Below are 24,042 nucleotides of genomic sequence, written 5' to 3'. Positions count from 1 at the left end.
GTTAATCTAATACTACAAATGAGTGTCAGTTGTGTCCTCTTGCTACGTTTTAAACACTAAACTACACGCGTACTGTACACGAAAACCGTTCGAGTTTTTAACAATCCTCTAGTTATCATTGAGTTTATCGGTTTTCTTATGGACAAAAATGGCGTTTGCATACAAATGTGTCCTAAGGAAGAAGTTGCTTTGTACGTAATAAATGCATCAAAGATACGCATTAGCGAACTTGTAATTGCTCATTACATATAGATATGTTAAACACTTCTGAATGAATCTCCAAATCGTAGAAGAGTTCTTATATGAATTTTAGTTTGCTCGCGATACGTCTGTTTGTCTGTTTTTGCTTAGGTTACAGAGCTTCCTAAATGTTAATAATTCAGTTTATGATTAGCTCAATTTTGAAATTTGTGTTTATCTAATGAGTTTAATTAAATCATTTTTGATTATGTTTTCTGTAATTCTTTGCATTTGAACCTCGCTTCGTTTACATGCGCATTAATACTATTGTTGTACCGTTGTTATAATAATTAATAATAATAATACCGTTGTTGCAAACTTTGTAATAGAACAGCTCTCGTTAATTTTTAACTCATTCGTTTGTGTACCTTTATACTACTTCTTATGTTTCATAACGTTTGTGTAAGTCGAATAAGCGTTTGCGTCGAATTGCTCAAGCGTTTTACTTATAAATAACTTGCTGTACATTTTTACTGTCGTTCATTACACGCAGTCATACTGCTTAATAGTTAACGATAATTATTTTTTCGATAATGTACTCAATTTGAAGCTTTTATACGTCATCAGTCACACTTAAGCAAGAGTACTTAGCTATTTGAAGAACTGCCATCTGTAATGGGAACAAGGATAGAATGATTTGATCTAAGTAAGGCTAGAATCTCATGTCGAGTTGTTCGTTTTTTTTTCAGCTTCAACTTTCGTGCTAGTGTAAGCAATGCTATGAAATCCCCAAATTGGGGTTTTATATCATTGGTATAAGCGCCATAAAAAGAAGATAGAAATTTACTGTTTATCGAGTCTAATTACAAAAGTTAAAAACATGAAAACGATCACAAGTATTGGCCTTGATTTAGTTATCAGTAGTTTAGTGCTTGCTGGATAAGAGGTCTTTTAGATTTGTTCCAATAGATTGTTATTCTAACTGGTATGCTACACACAGTTTCGCATATCTCAATATATGTGTAGTTACATTGCTAGTTTAGTCAAGTTAGACATGGTTCAACTTACCGCATACATAACCAAAATAAAACTGCTTACTCTGCATCTACAAGGTCCTCAGCATCTTTTAAAGTGGTTCATAATTATAATAATACCTGTATTATCTTATATAATTGAAGCAATGAAAGACACTGCATCAATTATTGTTATAGCAAAACTATAACTTGTGTGTTCAAGACCTATACTGTTGTTTGAAGCACAGAGGTAAGCCGAGGCAAATATCGTTATTCTGAGCTTATTAATTCTATATTTGAGTTTGAAAAGAATGAAAAAGGTTACATGGTAATGACATTCAATTTAGCGAGCCCTCTCATTCACAGTAATTTATATGAACCCTTCATCAGTTTCACCTAGCAACCTTAGCGCTTGTTTTAATTGTCGCCTTATTGTTTACTCAATAATACTGTATCTAAGTTTTGATTTTCAATCAGATTATTCCGAAATGATCATGCCATAAATTCCTTTGTTCGGTAAAGGGTTTTTATATATCTACCAGATATTGACATGTCAGCCATTAAAATGCTAGCTCTGCTAGGTATTCTGATTTAAATGTTTAGATTTCAATATTCAATGCATTGCTGTCTACACTATGTGAAAGTAATATGTTCTGAAGTATGGATTTGGGAATGGTTGTCAGACCATCAAAAGTAGTAGGCCTACCCAAAAGTGTTTTATGCAAATCGTTTGCTTAAACATTGTTAGTTTCATTTGTATAAATGTATGAAATGGTGAGTATGGTCTTAAGATAGCTTTTCATATACAGTTGAAATGGATAACTATTCGTAAAAATTCAATTCAGATCACATCCAATCCTAGTTCTTACTATTTTTTTTTTAAATAATGCTTCTTTCAGACTCTCGGAGTTGTGTTTTAGCATTGTATACACCGGAAAACAATACAAAAACAATCAAATTACTTCTGCAACACATGATAACATGTTAAAACATAAATGATCACACTTTTTATGTCTGTCAAAACAAGATAGCCCTCAGCTACTGGGTAAAGGTGAAGGTCTAAAGACAGGATTTTACCTTTTAACATGAATTGTGGTCACAACCGGAGGTCACCAATGTTTATAACATTTGTGACGTCATGCTGAGGTCACAAATGCTATAAACGTACAATATATAATCTTTTTATCTCTGAAAGTGTTGTACCTTGAAACATTGAAGAACTTGCTTTTTCAGCAGATGAGAATCTGCGACCTGCAACGACTAGCAGATGAATGATATGCATAAAGTTAACCTTTGGTTTATAATTGCTATTTTTACGTTTCTAAGAAACGAATATTTAGGATTGAAAGGGCAAAAAATCAGATTTAAAGTTATGGGTACCAGAATTCTCGTGTGTTATGCTACCAAAACCATAAAAACTCAGTGTTGCTGTACGAAATTCAAAACTGTTTTTCTATTAAACACATACTCAGCGTATTGGGGCAAATTTTGTTTGAATGTCAACAGGAACTGCATGCGTTTTGATATAAAAACAGTTATTTGAGCACATGTTCATGCCAATTTTGAATGCAATGTTACTTTTGCTAAAGATTAGTTGTGTTTTGAGACTACATGTATCTAAATTAACTAAATGTTAGGTGTTAGGAGGATGCAACATGATTTCTAAGCTTCTTCAAGTAGTGATATAAAAATGATTTGATCAAAAACAGTGGTGTCTTTTAAACATTATGTACATGTCTGTCTTAACAGCATATATGTAGGTGTTTAAAATATACTAGCTTGCACGGCATTTTCGTGATCGTCATTCGCAAGTATCGTTTCCATCTTTCATAAGTATGAATGATTGGATAAAATTTGTGAGTAACAAACTCGCTTGACTGGCGGGCTTTTCTCGTTTTAATCTAGCGAATGGCATGAACTTGCGAGTTGACCTCATCATAGAAACATAGTGAATGACTTACCATTTTGGTGCATCAATCAAATCCGTAAATCATCGGAAATGGTATCGCTTGTATGACCTAGTTTTCGTGAATCCATAAATTCATTTCAAAATCATTTAATTAAATTTAATTTTACAGCAGGACAAAAGAAAAACTTGTTCATAGTTTGGAAAAGACAAGCAGCGGTGAACCGGGGTGAGCATCTCTATTCATTGCTCACGATTGCTTCATTGGTTGTGTAATTTAGAGTTATCACGTGTCACATAAAGGGTAGGACAACTTTAGTTTCTTACAATTGAAGTTCTGCATTCTTTGTATGACGGAGTCAGTATTGTAGGTTGTGGTGATGTAAATAAATTTTTACTCACATTATTAAAATATTTATTCTGAGCAAAAAAACGATACAACAATACAACAATACAACACCCACCTTTGACCAACCTTCCTCCTACTCCCCGTGGTCTTTACTGATCCTTGTCTAGATAACCAACGCCACAGATAAACAAACCGTTTTTAGCTTTTGGTTCGTTATTTCGCTCTTTTTCTTTCCATGCCTACTTTTTATTTTTATTAAATAGTAATATGATAATAAAATTCTAACATGTAATTGTTACAGGTTTTAACCGTTACATCTATTTATAATTTACAGAAATATGTCTGAGTTTTGTTGAGGCTTGGAACGGATTGGAGGTTTTATATGCGTTTCTTTATGACTTTTGTAAACTCTAGGGGGTAAAGTGTGGGGTAAAGGAGGGGTCTAAGTGTGTAAATAGAGGCTCCGCTGTCTCTGTATATGCAAAAAGCATGCAAGTTTCCAAATAATAATATTATTGCGCGTTGTGAAATGCAGCTGTGAATTTTAACCAAGTCAAAGTCATTGTTAGCATGATTGTGGAAATGTTTGTCCTGTTCAGGGATTGTAAAGTCTCAAGAGATGCACTTAAAGTAGGAGCTAAGTCTAATTCTGCAGGTTTAGTTCTTGCGTTTTTATATTCCCATAATTTTTCTCATCTCACATTTAATAGTGCTTGGAACAGCCTGAGATCTCTATTCATTTCCTTTCGCTTCATCTGATTGGTTGCTAGAATAGTATTACTCCATTTCATTGGTTAGAAATTTTGTGTTATAAAACAGTCATACCTCGACATACGTGTTTAATGCATTTCAGAACTGAGCTTGTATGTCAATTTACTATTTCCTATATAAAATAACTAGATGTAAATTAGTCCGTTACCATACTATAAATAACCACACAATACAGGATATTACGATGGAAAAATTTGGTTTTAAGTGTTGTAATTCAGTACCTACGCTAACCAAGTAACAACTACCTATTTAGTTGTTAAAATCAGCAATAAAATGTGAAATTACTATGTCCACTACTGTAAGTTTTTACTTTTGAGCCAGATATAGTGATTTATGGGGGACTGAGGGGGAGAGATTTTACGGCAAAGCATTCGGTACACTAACCTTTTGTCATGCTTTGAATTTGAACAAAATCTTTGAAGTTAACTTAACATTAACTTAACATGTTAACTTAAAGTTAACATAAATTTAGCTTATAAATACACTTGAAGCTAAGTTTTAATCTTTTACAAAACTTACTCAAATTTTTGGTTATGTTTCCGGTTTGCAATTTTTGCTTCGTTCACTATAACTTTTAGCCAACCTTTTAAAAGCTGGTTCAAACTGATTCAAAGAGAAAAACCGAAAGACTGTTCTTGAAAGCAGCCTCTTGTATACTTGGCCAAATAGTGGCCATCGAGAACTGGCTTGTAGGCGCATATCTCAAAGATTATTCATATCGCAAGGAAGAAGCTTGATCGAAGTTCTGCTCATATCTCGATTTTGTTGTATGTTTGGGCACTCGCATGTTGAGGTTAGAGTGTATAGCATTAGGGAGTTGTTACTAATTGGTATCCTTATTGTGTGCTAGTGTGCTGGTGAAGGAATACAGAAGGTCTGCTGCGGGGAGAGAGAGAAGTGATGTGAAACAGCTACGGACTAAGAAGGCTTTGATAAAGACTGTGAATTATCTCATTGACGAGTAAGTGAACACCAGATATCAAGTTGCCGTTTTGATCTGTTAGAAGAATAAGATCCTTCGTGTATACCAATATGTTTGCATTATGTGGTTATTCTGCAAGTTTACGTCTTCCGTGGGATGGAAACGTCAACCTGCAAGTCAAGCAAGTTGTTTTAATTGCAAATTTGTATCAAATATTTCATGTCTGTGAAAAATGGCAACGGTGTTTTCTAATGATGTTCAAAAAAATGCTGCACAAGCTATTCCATTTTAAACATTTTTACACTTCAGTCACTCCTATTTTAAAAGTGTGCTGCTAAGCAAGACAGGAGTGCATCGCTATGACCTCAGGCGTAGAATTCCTTTTCTTTTTAAGTAAAGTTCCCTTGTTAATCTGCAACTTGCGATTATCCATCGAAACACCTATCACAGGGTAGCTCAAAGTGCACACAACTCCACAGCCGCATAACCTGTACAATGGAAACATGTATACTGATTCTCAACGTGTTTTGTATAGCTTTGTATGCTTTTAGGTAGTTTTTCTGGTTCTGTATTCAGATTGTGGCTAGTATAGCTCGGTAGCTACATAGCAGCAACATGTGTATCACATCTCAAGTCACTGTGTGAAAAGAGTCGAATAAAGTATGGTGTGCTAAAACCAACAGCTAAAAATGATAGGTAATCTTCGCTTGGTTTGTTGTAAAATTCCTATTTTGGCTTGATGAAATAGTTGGAGTTGTCTTCTTATGAACTAACAGTGCGAGAGAAGAGTAGAAAACGACAAGGTGTGCAAAACCAACATCATCCGCGTTTAAGTCACCAGAATACGTTTATAGCCTGCATGCCTCGACAATACATTGTTAGGTCTATGTGTCCACAATAGGCCTTCAGTAAAGCTTCTAAAGTTTTTGGTATTTTAGGATATGCAATAGGGAAGATGTAGACTGGCCAATTATTTATGAATTCGTTTTTGATCGATTGCGGGCTGTACGGCAGGACCTCACCATACAGTCTATAAATGATGACACCACAGTCTATGTTTTGGAGAAATGTGTTCGCTTTTATCTCATCAGTATATCTAAGTGAGTGTATCTTTATTTTATCCCATGTACATACCAAGGTTTGGCTACACCTCAGATCGTATGTATGCATGTTACCGATAACTTCGTTAACGCATCATGTCATAGATTAGATGATATACATACCAGTAATCATAGGTAGGGTATCAATGTACCAATAACCGTAGCTGGAGTATCACATTTTATCTTGCATGTAAAATATTGTTGAATATCATTCTACAATTCCCCACGTATATCGATCTTGATATTGATCTGTATTTTGTTAAGCTATACTTTGACACAAATAACAAATTGGCGAAACCCGTGAGACAAGTTGACTCGATGTTAAGGTAACTCGAATTGGTCATCACAATTAGATTTTTAAGTAACGCTATTGCGTATAAGTTGATCATCTCTATTATGTAGATATTTAGGTAGCTCTATTGTGTAAAGGTTGATAATTTCTATTATGTAGATATTTAGGCGTATAGGTTGATCATTTCCATGATATATTTAGGTAACTCTATTATATACAGGTTGATCATCACTATTAGATATTTAGTTAGCTTTATTGTACACAGGTTGATCATCTCTATTAGATATTTAGGTAACTTTATTGTATACCGGTTGATTATCTCTATTAGATATTTAGGTAGCTCTATTGTATGCAGGTTGATTATTTCTATTAGATATTTAGGTAGCTCTATTGTATACAGGTTGATCATCATCTCAATTAGATATTTAGGTAACTCTATAATTGTATACAGGTTGATTATCTCTATTAGATATTTAGGTAGCTCTATTGTATACAGGTTGATTATCTCTATGAGATAGTTAGGTAGCTCTATTGTATACAGGTTGATCATCTCTGTCAAATATTTAGGTAACTCTATTGTATACAGGTTGATCATCTCTATTATATATTTAGGTAACTCTATTGTATACAGGTTGATCATCTCTATTAGATATTTAGGTAACTCTATTGTATACAGGTTGATTATCTCTATTAGATATTTAGGTAACTCTATTGTATGCAGGTTGATCATCTCTATGATATATTTAGGTAACTCTATTGTACACGAGTTGATCATCTCTATTATATTAGGTAACTCTATTGTATACAGGTTGATTATCTCTATGAGATAGTTAGGTAGCTCTATTGTATACAGGTTGATCATCTCTGTCAAATATTTAGGTAACTCTATTGTATACAGGTTGATCATCTCTATTATATATTTAGGTAACTCTATTGTATACAGGTTGATCATCTCTATTAGATATTTAGGTAACTCCATAATTGTATACAGGTTGATCATCTCTATTAGATATTTAGGTAACTTTATTGTATACAGGTTGATTATTTCTATTAGATATTTAGGTAACTCTATTGTATACAGGTTGAATCGCCACCCACTCAATATATTTGATCCAAAGATCAACAACAAACATCTGCAGGAGACACTTCAACAGCTTCTTGTCCTCTACAACTCCTTGGACAAGGGAGCCAATCACCAAAGTTCTATGGTAGAAGTGTGTGGAGATAACTCCAGTCGCTCTCCTGTCAACGAGAATGATCACACATTCAAGGTGCTATATTAAGTGGTATTTACAAGTTTATTCATGTATTATCTTGAGTCCTTGGGACAGCATGTTGCTGTTAAACATCGGTGGTGCGTTTGTTCTTCATGCTTGCCCCATCACATGGTTGCTGCTGTATGGCAAGGTGTATATAGTGAGTGCTGTAATGGTTGTCTTTTTTTTCTTATTTTTCTGCTATCATCTCCAGCACAGATAATTCCGTATTTTACCCGTTGGTGATATTCATATATTGCTTATTGATATCCACTAGCAGCCTGAAGTGATGTCATCAACTACACTCACCTTGCTAATGGCCTTGGTTAGGGATAAAAACCTTCGGTCAATAACATATGTAACTTTTTATCGTTCTTTGTAGCCTCGAATGTCGAATGTTGTTTCTTCAATTGTAAAACTAGAGTTGTTTACTCTTGTCTCATATGGAGTAGACAATTCCTTTAGCGCAATGTAACTTGTTTTTGTCGGATTTTCTTATGCTGTAAGTAAATACTTCTACTCTACTTCCACGTCACCTACTAATTTAGAAAGTTGCAAGTATTTTGTGGCGTCCCATTATGTAGGCAGAAATAGCAGGCTTAAAGCTCTTCAGACAGCGAGTGGCTTCTCTTTTAATGAGCAACGGAAGCTGAAGGTGCGTTTACACCAGGATAATTTGTCAGAGTTGCGTTCTCGACACGAAAGTAAGAGCCGGAATGCCTGTTTAGTCTGTTTATGACTTAAAATACGTTTTTGCAAAGAATATATACCAAACCATCTCCGACTATACAAAATGTGTCACCATTTTTAGCCAATGATATACAACATCGATATCCGTTCCATTTTAACCTCTTATTAGCAGAAACACATGAGAGTCACTGCATTGCTACATGCCATGTACATGCATGAGTCATAATTGCAGTAATTCATAATTACTAATTCGTATTTATCTTAAATCATCTTATGTAAACATACCTAATGCTATGAATATTATTTTTAACAGATCCTTTGGTAGAACGGAATATATCGCCATTGTATTCCCAGCAATATTGTGAGATCTGATTAGTCAAATCCATGTTGTTCTATAATGGCCGTCAAAATGGAACAAACGTAGTATGCAGCATTTCATCGATCTTGTGTTGGGGACTGAGACAGTTGTTTTTACAACCATTAAAAATTTTAAAACAAACTGACTTTGCCGGCGTGGAAGCAACTCCGAATAGTTGTCCAGACATGAGCACATCTTAACGCGATGTTCCTTTGGGAATAGTTAAGAAAAGCCAACACGCTTCTTAGCTAATTGCTTTTTCAAATCTTCAAGTGGTTCAAAGTTTTCACTAATTTCACTGGCCAATTGTGCACGTAATTGTAATCTCATTGAATAATTGTTTAGGAATACACCTCTCAATATATCAGCATAGCATGATGGAATTATTCAGCAATATATTTACACCAATATATGATAGCACTATAACAATTTATTAGTATATAATGGAGTATAATATACTTAAGCCCCATTTTATATTTTATTTAATTATGTTAATATAATTAACTATATTTAATTATACTTATTTAATATAATTTCAATATGATTAAAGTTAATATATTAAATAGTTATATAATTAATATAATCTATATATATATATCTCAAAGTATGTCCGTGTGTGGATCTGTGTGTCCGGCTATAGATCTTAAAATCTTGATATTAAATTTTCGCGTACCTTGATCTTCCGTGCATTTGGGTTTGAACTCACGATGAATGCATCAACTGTTGAGCTGGTGGCCATAATAGGCCGATGTAAGCAGATTAATTCTGATGATTTATTTTTAGCAACAAGTACAAAGCATTGCCGAACAGAAACAGGAAACAGAAAATGTGATTCACACAATCATAATACATGAATAGATTGGAGTTGCCTACTCCGTACCGAGAGCATAATTCCTAATTAATAGTGAATATACTATTTATCACATGTCTAGCATACAGTGCCAGATTGTCAGTTCAACATGCCCCCTCAAGCTGGAGCTCGTGTGTTTGGTTGTAATGAGCAATTCGACCAAGTGGTTTAGTTAGGAGGTCAGCTAGGTTGCTCTTAGTATCGACGTGTACATACGATATAGCAGTTTGTTGTCGAACGAAATGGAAACGGATGTCGATATGCTTAGTGCGGCTATGTTTGCTGGCCGTGTCCTTAGTTAGTGCAATAGCACTTTGGTTGTCAACATGTATAATAGTAGGATTAGATTGTGGCATACCAAGAGAAGAACACAGTTGTCGTAAATACAATGCCTCTTTGGTGCCTTCTGCAATCGCCATATATTCAGCTTCGCTGGATGATAATGCAACAGTAGGTTGCTTACGCGATTTCCAGCTAATGGGTGTGCCTCCGAGATTAAAGAGGTACCCTGTGGTTGAGCGTCTGTCATCGCAGTCACCACCCCAGTCAGAATCAGTAAAGCCTAGCAATGTGGCATTAGTTGGTGTGAATGTGAGAGAGTATGATTTTGTAGCTTTTATGTAGCGCAGAACTCTTTTCACAGCAGCAACATGTGACTTAGTTGGTTTCTCTAAAAATTGAGAAAGCTTGGAAACGATCCAACTGATATCAGGTCGGGTTCCTGTCATTAGGTATATAAGGCTTCCTATAGCTTGGCGGTATGGAAAGTTAGTGTCGATATTGTCTGTATCAGTAGCCTTTCTGAGTGTTAATGTATTCTCGGCTGGCGTTTTAGCTGGCTTACAGTCTGTCATGTTGAAACGCTTGAGTATCGCTTCTGCATAACGTTCTTGACACATTTGGTAATTGCCGCTAGCTAGGCGTTGAAAATCAATGCCTAAGAACCATTGTAACTTACCACGGTCATCCATTCTAAACTTGTCATGTAGGGATTGCTTTGTGGTAGTTATCAGCTCTTGGCGGTTGCTTCCAACTATGATGTCGTCTACCCAGAATAAAATGATTATCTGATCATCTCCATCTTGTTTAGTGTATAAACATGGATCAATATCATTGGCAGCGTAGCCTATAGATTTCAGATAGTCGGTTAGCGTGGTGTGCCAGTTCCTGCCACTCTGTTTTAGTCCATATAGTGACTTGTTTAGATGACATGTGAGATGTGTGTTTCTGGCATCCACTTGCTCATATCCAGGAGGCTGCTGTACATAGATATCTTTGTCTATAAGAGCATTTAAGTATGCACCCTTTACATCAAGTTGATGTAGGTGTAAGTTCTCATTTACAGCTTTCTGTAGTAGAATTCGAATAGATGTGAACCTAGTAGTAGGCGAATAAGTCTCGTCATAGTCTATACCCTTTATCTGTGAATAGCCTCGGGCCACATACCTTGCTTTGTACTGTATCTTGCCTGGTTGACTACCTTGTTTAATGGTGTACACCCAGCGGCCTTTGGTCTCCTCACGATTGACAGTAAGAGGTTTTATGGTCCATGTATCATTAGCTTGCAGTGTAGATATTTCAGCGTCCATTGCAGCTTTCCACTGAGTAGAGTTATCAGATTTGATTGCCTCTTCATAAGTCGTTGGTATGAGAGGAACCAGGTTTGTAGTGTATGCATAATCAGTTACTGACAGATAATAATCAGATAGATAAGGTGGAGTTTTCCTCTCTCTACGTGGTCTGGTAGCTACATGAATGGAAGTTGTCTGCTCAGTACTGGTCAGCTTGCTGTAGTGTTACTGGCTGGTTCACTGGCTCAGGTTCCTGGTCCGAAGGCATGGTACCAGAATCATTGTCCCTTGTTATGGCTTGACTTGTACCACGGAGAGGCATGCTACACGGATCTACCTCAGGCATTTCATGGTTTCGGGAACTGTTATCATGTATAGTGACATTACGCGTCGTGATGACTTTGTTGTCACTGAGTACATAATATCCATGGTTTTGCAGATTGACACCTAAGTATATTCCTACATTCCCACGTTTATCTAGCTTTTGTTTGTATCCGTCAATGTAGTGGGTACAAGGGGAACCAAAATTATGAAGTTTTGACATGTCGGGTTTTGCGTTAGTAAATAACTCGTAGGCTGTAGACTTAGTGCGTCTTTGATAGCTCCTGTTTCTCAGATATTGAGCATGTCGCACAGCGTAGGACCAGTAGCTTTTAGGAAGCTCTGTATCAGCTAACAAGCATCTTGACATTTCTAGTAGCGAACGCCAAGACCTCTCGGATTTTCCATTCTGATATGGAGTATGGGGTGCCGTAGTTGTGTGTTTAATACTATTTGATAACAGTATCTTCTTGAATGAGTCAGACATGTACTCACCTCCATTGTCACTGTGTAGTTCCTTTACCTTTCCAATAGGTGCAATGTCTGCGAGAAACTGTTGTAGCGCAATGTGTGCTTCACTTTTAGCTCGTAGTAGATAGATAAATATCATGCTTGAATATTCGTCAATAAAGTTCATGATATAATGATGTCCTTCTCTAGAAGATGGTGATATGGGACCACATAGGTCTGAGTGTACACGCTCTAGAGGTTTTGTAGCATAGATAGGAGGATTGTCATGTGACTTTGGTAGACGTGTCATTTTGTTGGTGGTGCATGTAGTACATGTTGGAGTTGATGTAGTTTGGCTTACTTTCATACCAAGTGTTACTTTTTGTAGGTTGAGAACATCTTCGTGGTTTAAGTGTCCTAGGGCTACATGCCATTCATCTAGTGACTTCGTAACATTGGCTGATTCGTCAGCGGTGTTGATAGTTGATGGCGTATCGGATACAGTGTGTAAGTAGTACAGTTTACCGTGTTGGGCTATGTCGAAATCTGTACCGTTAGCTGTGAGTTTGGTGTTATCTTTCGCAAATGTTATTTCCGCACCAGTTTGCACAGCAGATTGCACCGAAAACAAACTAACTGGAAACTCAGGGGCTAGTAGTGCATCATTTAGTGTCACATTTTGTTGCCTGCCTTTAGAATCGATTATGGTAAATTTAGCTTTACCTTTGGCTGTCACCAATTCATTTGTCTTGTGTCCATCTGCCATTTGTATGAAATGTCGCTTCGGGTCGAAACTTCTATCGTAAGATACAAAATGGCTGGAGTTGTTGACCATGTGGCATGTGGCCCCACAGTCTACTAATAGTTTATTGTCATTGTGATATATTGTGTTGGCGTATTCAGTGTCATCTGCGCTGACGGTGAATGAGAATTCAGTTGATTTTGTAGCAGTATTTGCAGTTGAGTTAGAACCTGTTTTATGGGCTCGTTCTTTGGTACGACATACCTTTTCAATATGTCCCTGCCTTAGGCAGAAGGTACATTTCAGTTTAGACTTAGAACGGCATTCAGATGAAGTGTGATTGGACTTACCACATGCCATACATCTTGGTTGTGTAGTAGTGGCATTGGCAGTAGCACGCGGTTGTTGTTTTCTTATTGTCGATCGAGTCGCTAGTGCAGATGCTGTTTGTGATGCATAACGCATTGCTTCGGTATTAGCATAGTTGTGGACGGCAGCTTTGAAGTCTGATAAAGACTTTGCTTTGTCTAGCTGTGTGTGTATGACCACAAATGGCTTATATGCTTCTGGTAAACCTTTTAGTATCATAGCAATGATGAGATTGTCGGAAATGGTTTCCTTTGCACTTCTCAAGCCTGTAGCTGCACGCTCAGCTCTGATAATAAAGTCAGTAATATCCTCGTTATCGTGCATACGTAAGGTTGTAAGTTCTTCATATAGTGTTAATACTCGCGGCTTTTCTATAGACGCGTAATGTTGTCTTAGTACTTTGAGAGCATCTCTGCCATTGTCTTTGGCATCATTCATAATTAATTGTAATGATCTCTCATCCAGAACTTGAACCAGTTCTGCATATGCTGTTCTGTTCTTGGTAGGAAAATCATTATCATCATCATCGTCTCCTTTAGGTAATATGGCTTTGTATACTGCCCTATCCTGTGTGTAGAGATAATTGATGAATCTCGTTTCCCATATTGTGTATGATTGCTGATTTCCATCAAAATATAGTCTGCTTCTAGCACTGGGCCCATAACCTGTTGAGCTGGTGGCCATAATAGGCCGATGTAAGCAGATTAATTCTGATGATTTATTTTTAGCAACAAGTACAAAGCATTGCCGAACAGAAACAGGAAACAGAAAATGTGATTCACACAATCGTAATACATGAATAGATTGGAGTTGCCTACTCCGTACCGAGAGCATAATTCCTAATTAATAGTGAATATACTATTTATCACATGTCTAGCATACAGTGCCAGATTGTCAGTTCAACATCAACAAGTTTCTTTTCCGGACGCTCTGCCACTGAGCTAGAACGCTATAGTGATCAGATAGGTTTTCATATAACGGATACATCATGCCTGTGCTAGTTATTTTAGCCTTGCGTCCACGAGTTACGATGCTCTCGTTCAGAAATATTTTGGAACCTAAATATATGCAGCGCAATGCTTATTCGCCTTTTTTTGTTAGGGCTAATTCATTCGGCCCCAGGATATCGACAAAAATTTATCTCAAACTTAAAATTTAGTGATTTGTGTACTGATTATATACAGTGGAACGTCGGTTCTCGACTAACTCGGTTTTTAATCAATAATTTTTAGATTTGTTCGTCTCGGAGCTCGAACATAAATTCGGTTCTCGACCAAACCGGAGCATGCGCATTGAGATTGAAACAGCTCCAGAAACAGCATGGAACATTTGTTAACAAATGGAGAAGCATTTTACGCTTCATAAATTCTTTACAAAAAAGAAGGAACCATTTGGGGCGACATCTCCTTTACCGAAGCCATTTGCTAGGGAGATAACCCCTACAGTCGAGTTACCCTAAATTGGAGGAGGATTCTCCTCTAAAGATGTGAAGTAAACGTGTCATTGCTGTTTATATTTTCTTTTTCTTACGATTTTTGATGTAACTGATCTGTTGCATTTTTCGCTGTTTCGTTATCAATTTAATGCAATTTTTAGTATTGTATCTTAACCTTTAATGTTTTTGATGTTTTAAGAGCCAAACATACGAAATGTTTACTTTTGTTGTTTTTTTCATCATAAATAGAAAACCTTTTATTAAAATTAAACATGATCTATATCTACCCGTTTTTATTTATAGTATGCAGTATACAGTACAGTTTATGGTGTCAAATGTTGAAAAAATACTTTACCGAAGTTGTTTTCTCGCCTTGGAACGGATTAGAATTTCTCTTATATTATTTTAACTACGGAAAACACTTTTCTCATGATATGATGTTTGAAAGTTAGAATGGCAAATGTTGTTGTATGTTAAATACAAATCAATTGTCTGTCCAAATACTTTTTTATTACCCGGGCAAGGACAGGTAGCACAGCTAGTAATTACTAACGAATAATACAATATATTATAATAATATAATATACTAATTAAATATTATTATTATAGTTAATATAATATATTATTGTTGTTATAATTAATTTATTATAATAATGTAATATAATAATTAATATAATAAGATATTTATTTAGCACACCATCTATAATATTTATAAATGGTGTGCATTGCAGTGTGAGTAAAGGGAATGACGATGATATTTTTTCTAACGGTTCTAAATAACTTATATATATAAGTTTATTTATAAAATTATATAAATAAATAAATAATATTTCTAAGTATTATAATATAAATATAATATCATAATATGGTACAGTTATTCACAAATATTGTTATATAATTTAATTAATTTGCATTATACACCTGAATGTAGTATGATAATCTTTACTATAATAAGAGCCGTGCCCGTCTGTGCGAAGCCGCCCTTAAAGCGTTAAGACAAAGTGCATCACACAAGAATTTAACTCGGATGCTTTGTGAACCTACACACTAACCACTTCACCTCTCATCCACCTTGCAGTGTACGGAATAATTGTGCACATACTTATATACAACTAGATGAATGCCCGACGTCGCCTGGACAATAAAAGTCTTTGCACAGAAAATTTATTTTTATTTTTAACAACAGTTGCTAATCTAACTTTCAAACTTCATGCCATGAGAGAAGTGTTTTGTGCCGTTTAAATTAATTAGGAGAAAAAATAAAACAACTGGAAAGGTTTTCAAACTTTGTGAAACAACTGTAATTTTCAAACGTTATATCATGAGGAAAATGTTTTGTGCAGTTCAAATAAATTAAGAAACAAAATGAAATAACTATAAAAGTGTTTAAATGTAAACGTGAAATAATTAGCAAGTAATACCTAAATTAGGCCTGTTTTGCTACGATTACAATAAAAGATGATTTGGTAATGATACAATTAATAGGAACTGAGAAAACAAAATAAAAATCCCGAATATGTTGAGTTAATAATAATTCGTGCATAGAAGTGCGTGTGTGTAATAAAGTTTTTTTACTGTTCCAGCAGAAACAAGCTATCAAATTTTGAATACGACGATACTGATACCTCTCGATACTGGTACAAATAGAAAAATGAGATATCGGATTGTCTTTGTCTGGTACATTGTCCGACTAAACGGAGAGAGAATGTATAGGCTATTCCTACTCAAGATAATACAATTTTTCCGTGGGAAAAGTATTAGCCTTTACCGATTTAATAATCAGACCTTATGAAAAACTGGAAATAGAAGTTTAATGGCACATTTGAAATGGAAATGACACATTTAAAAATTACAAATTGAAAAAATAGATAATGTTAGCAAAAAAATTGTTTTTAAACAATTTCAAAAAATAACAAATGCAAAAAGTAATATTAGTTAATAATCAAAAGTGTTCATTTAGCGTGTGCATATGGTATACGGTGTGGGATTAGAGCAATGGAACCGTAAGAACAGCATAGCTTGGTAGCTAAATGCATGGTTTGAAATTTGCAGTTGCAATCTTTGTGAGTTCAAATCCAGCAGAATGCGAGAATTTATATTCAAGATTTTAATAGCTGTAGCCGGACATACTGAAGGACATACAGACAGACCAACTTTGAGATTTATATATATAGATAGACTAGCTGGATGCCCAGCGCAGCCTGGGTATTAAAAATCAGCTTATAAACAATGAGATGTAATGAGAGTTGCTTGCTATTTGCCTGGCACATTGCCAATGGATAATTTGAGTAAGTTTACTAATAAGAGTTAAGCCATCACCTTGAGTCGTGATGGAAAGCGGTAGCGTATTTGCTCCCATATATCAACATATATTGAATCATCAAGTTATCATGAAAATACAGTCAATCTATCAAGCTTGTGTTGCTCAATTAGTAAAGTGTCAGACTGGTGAACAGGAGGATCCGAGATTAAATCTTCTGCGCTACGGATTCTTTATTCCCAGATTTTAATAGCTATAGCTGGACAGGCGCAACGACAAACGATTACACACTCGACCAACTTTGGGAAATATATATATAGAAGATTGGAACCATAAGAATAAATTTGATACACTGTCATACCTCTACATATGAGCTTAATGTGCCATGGGACTGTGTCACATGCTCGCATGTCAATTTTCTCATATCTCAATGCAATATTGCCTATATAAAATAACTAACTACAAATTAGCATTGTTTTCATTCTATGAACAACCACCTTTAACAGGATATTTCAACAGAAAAACGTGTTTTTATTTGTTGTAATTCACTACTTACGTTCACAATGTAATGAGTACCTATTTAGTGGTTATGATCACAATGAAATGTAACATTACATTGCTCTGTACTGTATGGAGTTCTTATCTTCGAGACAGACGTAATGGCTAACGGCAATATGACTGACTTGACAGCAACGCACTCAGTACACTAGACTTGTGATGTTAGGTAACATAACATAAACTTTGAGTTTAACTTAAATGAATTAAGCTTACTACATGCTTAAAAGCTGAGTTTTAATCATTTACTAAACTTAACTTTAATTTTGTCTTAGTCGTATTTTTTATTATTTGTTTTCGGCTTGACACTTTTTGCCTCGATTTCACTATAACTTCCAGATGTCCTTTTAAAAATTTTGTTTAAACTGATTTGACGAGTTGAACGCAATGCTGTTCTCGAAAACAGAATCTTGAGGGTAACTCCATGACTATAGTTTTTATTAAGATATATCCTTACTCAAGCATATTGTGGTTAACTCTATGACTATAGTTTTGTTAAGATATATTTTTACAAAAGCATATTGTGGTTAACTCTATGACTTTAGTTTTGTCAAGACAACCTTACTAAAGCATATTGTGGTTAACTCTATGACTATAGTTTTGTTAAGATATATTTTTACAAAAGCATATTGTGGTTAACTCTATGACTTTAGTTTTGTCAAGACAACCTTACTAAAGCATATTGTGGTTAACTCTATGACTGTAGTTTTATTAAGATATATCCTTACTCAAGCATATTGTGGTTAACTCTATGACTATAGTTTTATTAAGATATATTTTTACTAAAGCATATTGTGGTTAACTCTATGACTGTTATTTTATTAAGATATATCTATATGAAAGCATATTGTAGTTAACTCTATGACTATAGTTTTATTAAGATATATCTATACGAAAGCATATTGTAGTTAACTCTATGACTATAGTTTTGTTAAGACAACCTTACTAAAGCATCCTTGGTTAACTCTATGACAAGTCTATTACCTCATATCGTATCCAGTGACTTTGATATAATTTTAGCACAGAGATGAGTTTGAGTCGCTATATCTACTTTTTAATCTCGGTCACACGGAGTCCCTCCTGCACTTCATATCTCTGCCAACACATGTCAGGTATAAACTAACGATATCACCATTTTCGATGATCTCGGTATGTGTGCTTGCGTGGGTGTTATAAAACATGTGCCATCTAGGGGTGACGGTGTTGATATAGGAAGACAATTTCGGAATGCAATTGTGCATGTCAGTCATGCCTTTTATCTTTTCTGTTCGCTTAAGATAAAATTGCGTGAAATTAGAACAGGAAATACTAGGGATGACACTATAGTCTAGAGATGTTTATGCCTTTAGACAACCTTTTTTATTTGATTTATTAAAAGCAAAAGAATTTCACAATTTTTTCACTAATGTTATTTACTCAATGCTCATCTGCCCGGTTTCATATGACGATCGCTTAAAACTTACGTCAGTGAGGCAGTTATATCCATCAACATGGTATTTTGTTCAGATGTGCGTCCTCCGAATCGCGTTATCATCTTTTTCATCAAGAATGGAATCTTAGACCTATTCACTACATTTTTGTAAGCAAAACAACAAAAAGTTGTTACCAGCCTGAAGCTGTAACGACAGCACATCAACCTCCATTCTCCCATCAGTCTTCACCACCATGGCGTTATGCGCCTGTAGCGCAGTAGCTACTACCAACCTCATGGAAATACGACAGGCCCAACTGCCAACAACTGCGCTCTAGCCAATAACTGCTCAACAGCCTCCGCTGTCACACGATGGCCTACTCAGACCACCACATGTCAATTCTGCAAAGGAAAAAATATTGCAAAATAGTTTATATGTCTAAAATGAAGTATCACAAAATATATCCTTACAACACGCGTTAAGAGAGGGGTCTGTCTGACCGTCCATCCATTCGTCGCGAGGGTTCGAGATTAGGATAAAGGGTATCTTTCAACGAGACTAAAACTCGTGGCATTCAGCTTGATATATCGACACTCTGATGCCTGTCTTATAGATCGCCTTTAAGTGTTTCGGAATTAACGCACAGCTACTTATTTTCTGTGCTTTTTCTACACACCTGACGATCTCTAATGGCAAACTAGATTGCCGGGTTACTATTATATACAATAGAGATACTTGTACCCCTATACATACGTTCTCTCTCTCAAGTGCAGCAAGGGAGAAAGCAATATTTTTAAACTAAGTATACAAGATTTAAAACTAACAATTGAATTTCCGTTATTCCAATCGAATTTGGAACTTGCACCAGCTTCATACTTAACGTTACATGGAATTCATTATATAAAAACTTATAGCAAACTTTCCTTAAATCTTTTACATTCTGTGGAATTTATTTTATAGATATATGTTATAGGAGCATCTAATGTAGAGTGCTTTTTATGATATTTTTATTTATTTCTATTTCAAAAACATTTAATTGGCTGTGAAAAATTATGCTACGGTTTGCATTACATAAATGATTCATGTCGTTTGATGATAAAGCTGATTTGGAAATTCCCGTTGCACATCTATCATTTGTGAAATTGTCAAAAATGTGGAGTGCAGAATCCTTCGTAGCAATTTTGTGAATGTCTACAAAAATGATTTGAAAAACATACCAAACTTCTATGTGTGGGCAAGCCTTAACTGTTGCTATCGGGTGCCCATTTCAACATTTAACTGTGCCAATAAGTAATTTTTAGTTATCGTTGACAGCCTCATAGACTAATGTCAATTGTTCATATTATACGTGTTAAAAAGAAATGGGGTAGAGTGTATGTTGATATCATTTGTGTCAGTAACACTTGTGTCAGGCAGCATCTTTACTTGCAAAGGTAGGAGAGCCATATGTATCCAAGTACCTGTTTTTATTGGCAGGTCAGGCAGGTGGTGCACAAAGGCATGGAAATACAGTTTGGCAGTGCTGGAACATAACTATGTCAGAGCATTTCGACTACTGCACAGTCTAGAAGACCTGCAGTTATACTCTATTCATTATCATCTACCCAAAATGCAACAGTAGGTTGAGTTCCAGTCGATATAGAGGCGCTATTTTGTTTAATGTTGCTACTTTTTTGTCTAGACATCTGGTTATATTCTGTTTATCACCCATTTTAATTGCGGCAGTTCATTTGGGAGAGCAGATAACTCCAAAAGTATGGAGTTGTTTTTTGTCAGGGCTAGGGTTTGTCCCTCCTAATGCCATTCTAAACCTCCCTATTAAGACTTACTAAGACTAAGTATTAATGTGAATTTTTTAATGATTTCATACAAAATATTTTTTTTGCGCAGTAGGACTGAGTTTTGCGAATGTGTTTTAGTTGATGTTTTTGTTGGGAATGAGAAAATAGCTCCATGAAACCTAAATTGTAATATTATCATGTGACCGATTTTAAATTCCACAACTTTATATATGTACCTTTTGCATTTGTATATAATACAACTAACCTATTAATTACTTTGCATTATGGACATGCCTAATGATCTTGAAGGTGAACATTATAGTATATTAATCAGCGTAAGGAGTATAACCACAATTATTCAACTGTCTAGCACTGTAGTCACTTAGCCTAGTGGATAGCATTTCTGTCTGCAGACCAGCGGGTTCCAAGCTCAAATACAGTAGGATGTAGATTTTCCATTCCTTTAACTTATCGCTATAATAGGACGCACGAACAACATGACAAACACTGAGATTTGTTGACACAATGCGTCGTTTAGTAGCATTGAAATATAATCAGTGTGTGTTGACAACTCCTAACACAACTTATCCATTTATCAGCTTTGAGAAATGAGATTTTCTTTCTATTTTTAGGAATCTTTTACAACGGATGAATGTAGCTTATTCTAGCAAAGCCTGCAAGTTTCCTCTTGCCACACTCTGTAATTTGATTGGTGGAAAAAGCATACAGGAAATGAAGTCATTGCTCACTTCTTATGGCTTAGTTATTACAGAGGATTTTGTTTGTTTCAATAAATCAACTTTCAAAATTTAATTACATTGATGATATATTCATGTATATATAATATATACCTATATATATATATACAATATTTATATACATGTATATATAATATATACCTATATATATATATACAATGTTTATATATATGTATATATAATATATACCTATATATATATACAATGTTTATATATATTGTATATATAATATATACCTATATATATATATACAATATAATATATATATATAATATAATATTGTATATATACATATATATATACAATATTTATATACATGTATATGTATATATAATATATAAATACATATAAAATATATACAAATATATATATATTATATATATATGTATATTAAATCTTAAGATTTAACTAATGCTGAACTGATGTGGGTGGGGCAAGTAATTCATTCGAGAGCTAAACTGGTTAATATAAGGAAAGATTGTCAAGGTTTTTATTGACCTCTAAAGTTTGCTACCCTAGTCTATCTCAACTTCTGCAGCGCCTATACGAGTTATCCTATCATGTGGAAACAACTCTTGTTACAACTATCTCAAATGAATTTAGTTGCAATTATTTTTATTATTGTATCTCCTTTCATTATCAGTGTTTGTTAGTGACACAACTGGCAATGTTTATTTTTATTTGCAAAGTTTTTAACACTTTGTTGTATTTTTAAATTTCACTCAGTGTCGCATTAAAATATAATATACAAGTACCATCGTTGTTTAACTATTTTATTCATGACTACTAACTAAATGCAATTTAGCATTGGTTGAGACAATAAGATATTCTTGTCCTATAATAGGTATAGTTACTATATACTAGATAGCATTTATGATGTTTGTTTGTTTGTTTGTTTATTTTCATCTATAATATAACCACAAAAAATAACATGAAGAGTGTTTCTAACAGTATAAAAAGACAAGAGAAATAGAAAAAAAATGTCACTCCAGGGAAGGTGATGATGAGGTCCCTGTACGCAATAGCAAGGCTAATCAAGGCACGGAACCTGAAAGTAGAGTCAGGAGAAGTATGTCTAGTTGGTTTAGTCGTCTGGTTGTCTGAGGTAGCGCTTCAGTTCATTTTTGAAAGAATTAGCATTTACAATTTTACGCAGTGTAACCCGTAGTAGATTCCATAGCAATGACTCCTGATAATCCAAACAACATTGACCAGCTTTTGATTTAAACAATGGTATTTTTAGGTTTATGTGTGGTTGACGAGTAGTTAAATGTGTTATCGTCCTGTTATTGTTTGTTTCGTAAAATGTGTTGTGTGCTTTTATCAGTACTTTGTATTTGTATAACTTTTTAATAGTTAAAATTCTATTTAGGTTGAATAGCGGATTAGCTGAAAAGTCATAAGCTTTCTTGTTAATTATTCTGAGTAAACGGTTTTGAAAAACTTTAATTTTGTTTAAGTAGCAGTCTGGAGCATTTCCCCATGCCTCAACACAATACGAGAGTTTGGAATTGATGAAGGAATTGTACAGAATTAGCAAAACATCCTTAGAGAGGTACTGAGACAATCGAAAAAACAACCCAGCATAAGGTCTAAAGTCTTTTAACAGTTTGGATATATGATTGCTCCAATTCAGCTGAGGGTCAATAAGTACTCCCAAAAATTTTATATTGTCAGATTTATTTATTGCATGACCATTAATTAGTAGGGATTGTTCATTAAAGTGGTACGAGCTCTGTGGGTTTTTTAATAAAATGTAGCAAGTTTTGTTGAAATTAATTGTTAGTTCATTGTGGTTGCACCAACTCTGAAGGATTTTTAGGTCTTCATTTATCGAATGCATTTGCTTGCGAAGGTCTTTGGATTAAAAAAAAAGATTAGTATCATCTGCATACAATATTGGTGAAAGTACTTTTAATTGACATGCTAAGTCATTAATATATATTAGGAACTAAGTTGAACCCAATACAAATCCTTGAGGAACACCACATGTTATAGTTTGTGGTGTTGAAAGGGTAGTATTTATTTTTGTTCTTTGACTCCGATCTTTTAAGTAGTTTTCTATCCATTTAATAGCTGTTAATTTGAAACCAATAGACTTCAATTTTAATAACAATATATCATGGTCAATGGTATCAAATGCTTTGCTGAAATCTATAAATATACCAAGAACACAATTTCCCTTGTTAAAAGCTTGGAATGTTTTGTTTGTAAAGGAAATAATTGCATCTCTTGTTCCAATACCTTTTCTAAAACCAAATTGATTAGAGTCTAGAATGTTATTGCGTTCAAGATAGTCCATGATTTGGAAATTTATAAGTTTTTCTGTGATTTTGCTAAATATCGGAAGAACTGAGATAGGCCTATAATTTTCACATTTATTTATGTTTCCTTTTTTATACAGAGGGTTAATTCTTGCAATTTTCATACCATCTGGAATATTTTGTGTAGTTATGCTTTTGTTTATGATGCGGGAGCGTATACAGCTTAAAGAATTAGCATTGCGTTTAATAACTTTGCTTGTAATACCATCTAAGCCAGCAGCTTTCTTTTCGCTTAAAGAATTTATTGTGTCTATAATCTTTTGGCTGGTAACTGGATGTAATTCAAAGCTTGGATTGTAATCGGGTAGTCTGTAGCTCAAAATTTCAGTTGGAAGCTTTTTTGCTAGTGAGGGTCCAACGTTAGTAAAATATGTATT

The 24,042-nt window shown here is 34.7% G+C and overlaps 1 protein-coding gene across 1 annotated transcript; it reads left to right on the top strand.

The window, feature by feature from the left end:
• The first annotated feature begins 74 nt into the window (after positions 1–74).
• Positions 75–22,100, top strand: LOC137396464 (SAC3 domain-containing protein 1-like). The gene is made up of 8 exons (XM_068082753.1): positions 75–191; positions 3,272–3,328; positions 5,070–5,180; positions 6,080–6,241; positions 7,615–7,804; positions 18,411–18,502; positions 20,279–20,419; positions 21,216–22,100. Exons 1-8 carry the CDS (start codon positions 139–141, stop codon positions 21,394–21,396), a joined length of 987 nt encoding a protein of 328 aa, XP_067938854.1. The 5' UTR covers positions 75–138; the 3' UTR covers positions 21,397–22,100.
• Positions 22,101–24,042: the final 1,942 nt, after the last annotated feature.

This window comes from Watersipora subatra, chromosome 5 (genome assembly GCF_963576615.1).
Source record: "Watersipora subatra chromosome 5, tzWatSuba1.1, whole genome shotgun sequence".
Classification (NCBI taxonomy): Eukaryota; Metazoa; Bryozoa; class Gymnolaemata; order Cheilostomatida; family Watersiporidae; genus Watersipora; species Watersipora subatra.
This window is presented reverse-complemented; position numbering and strand designations above follow the sequence as displayed.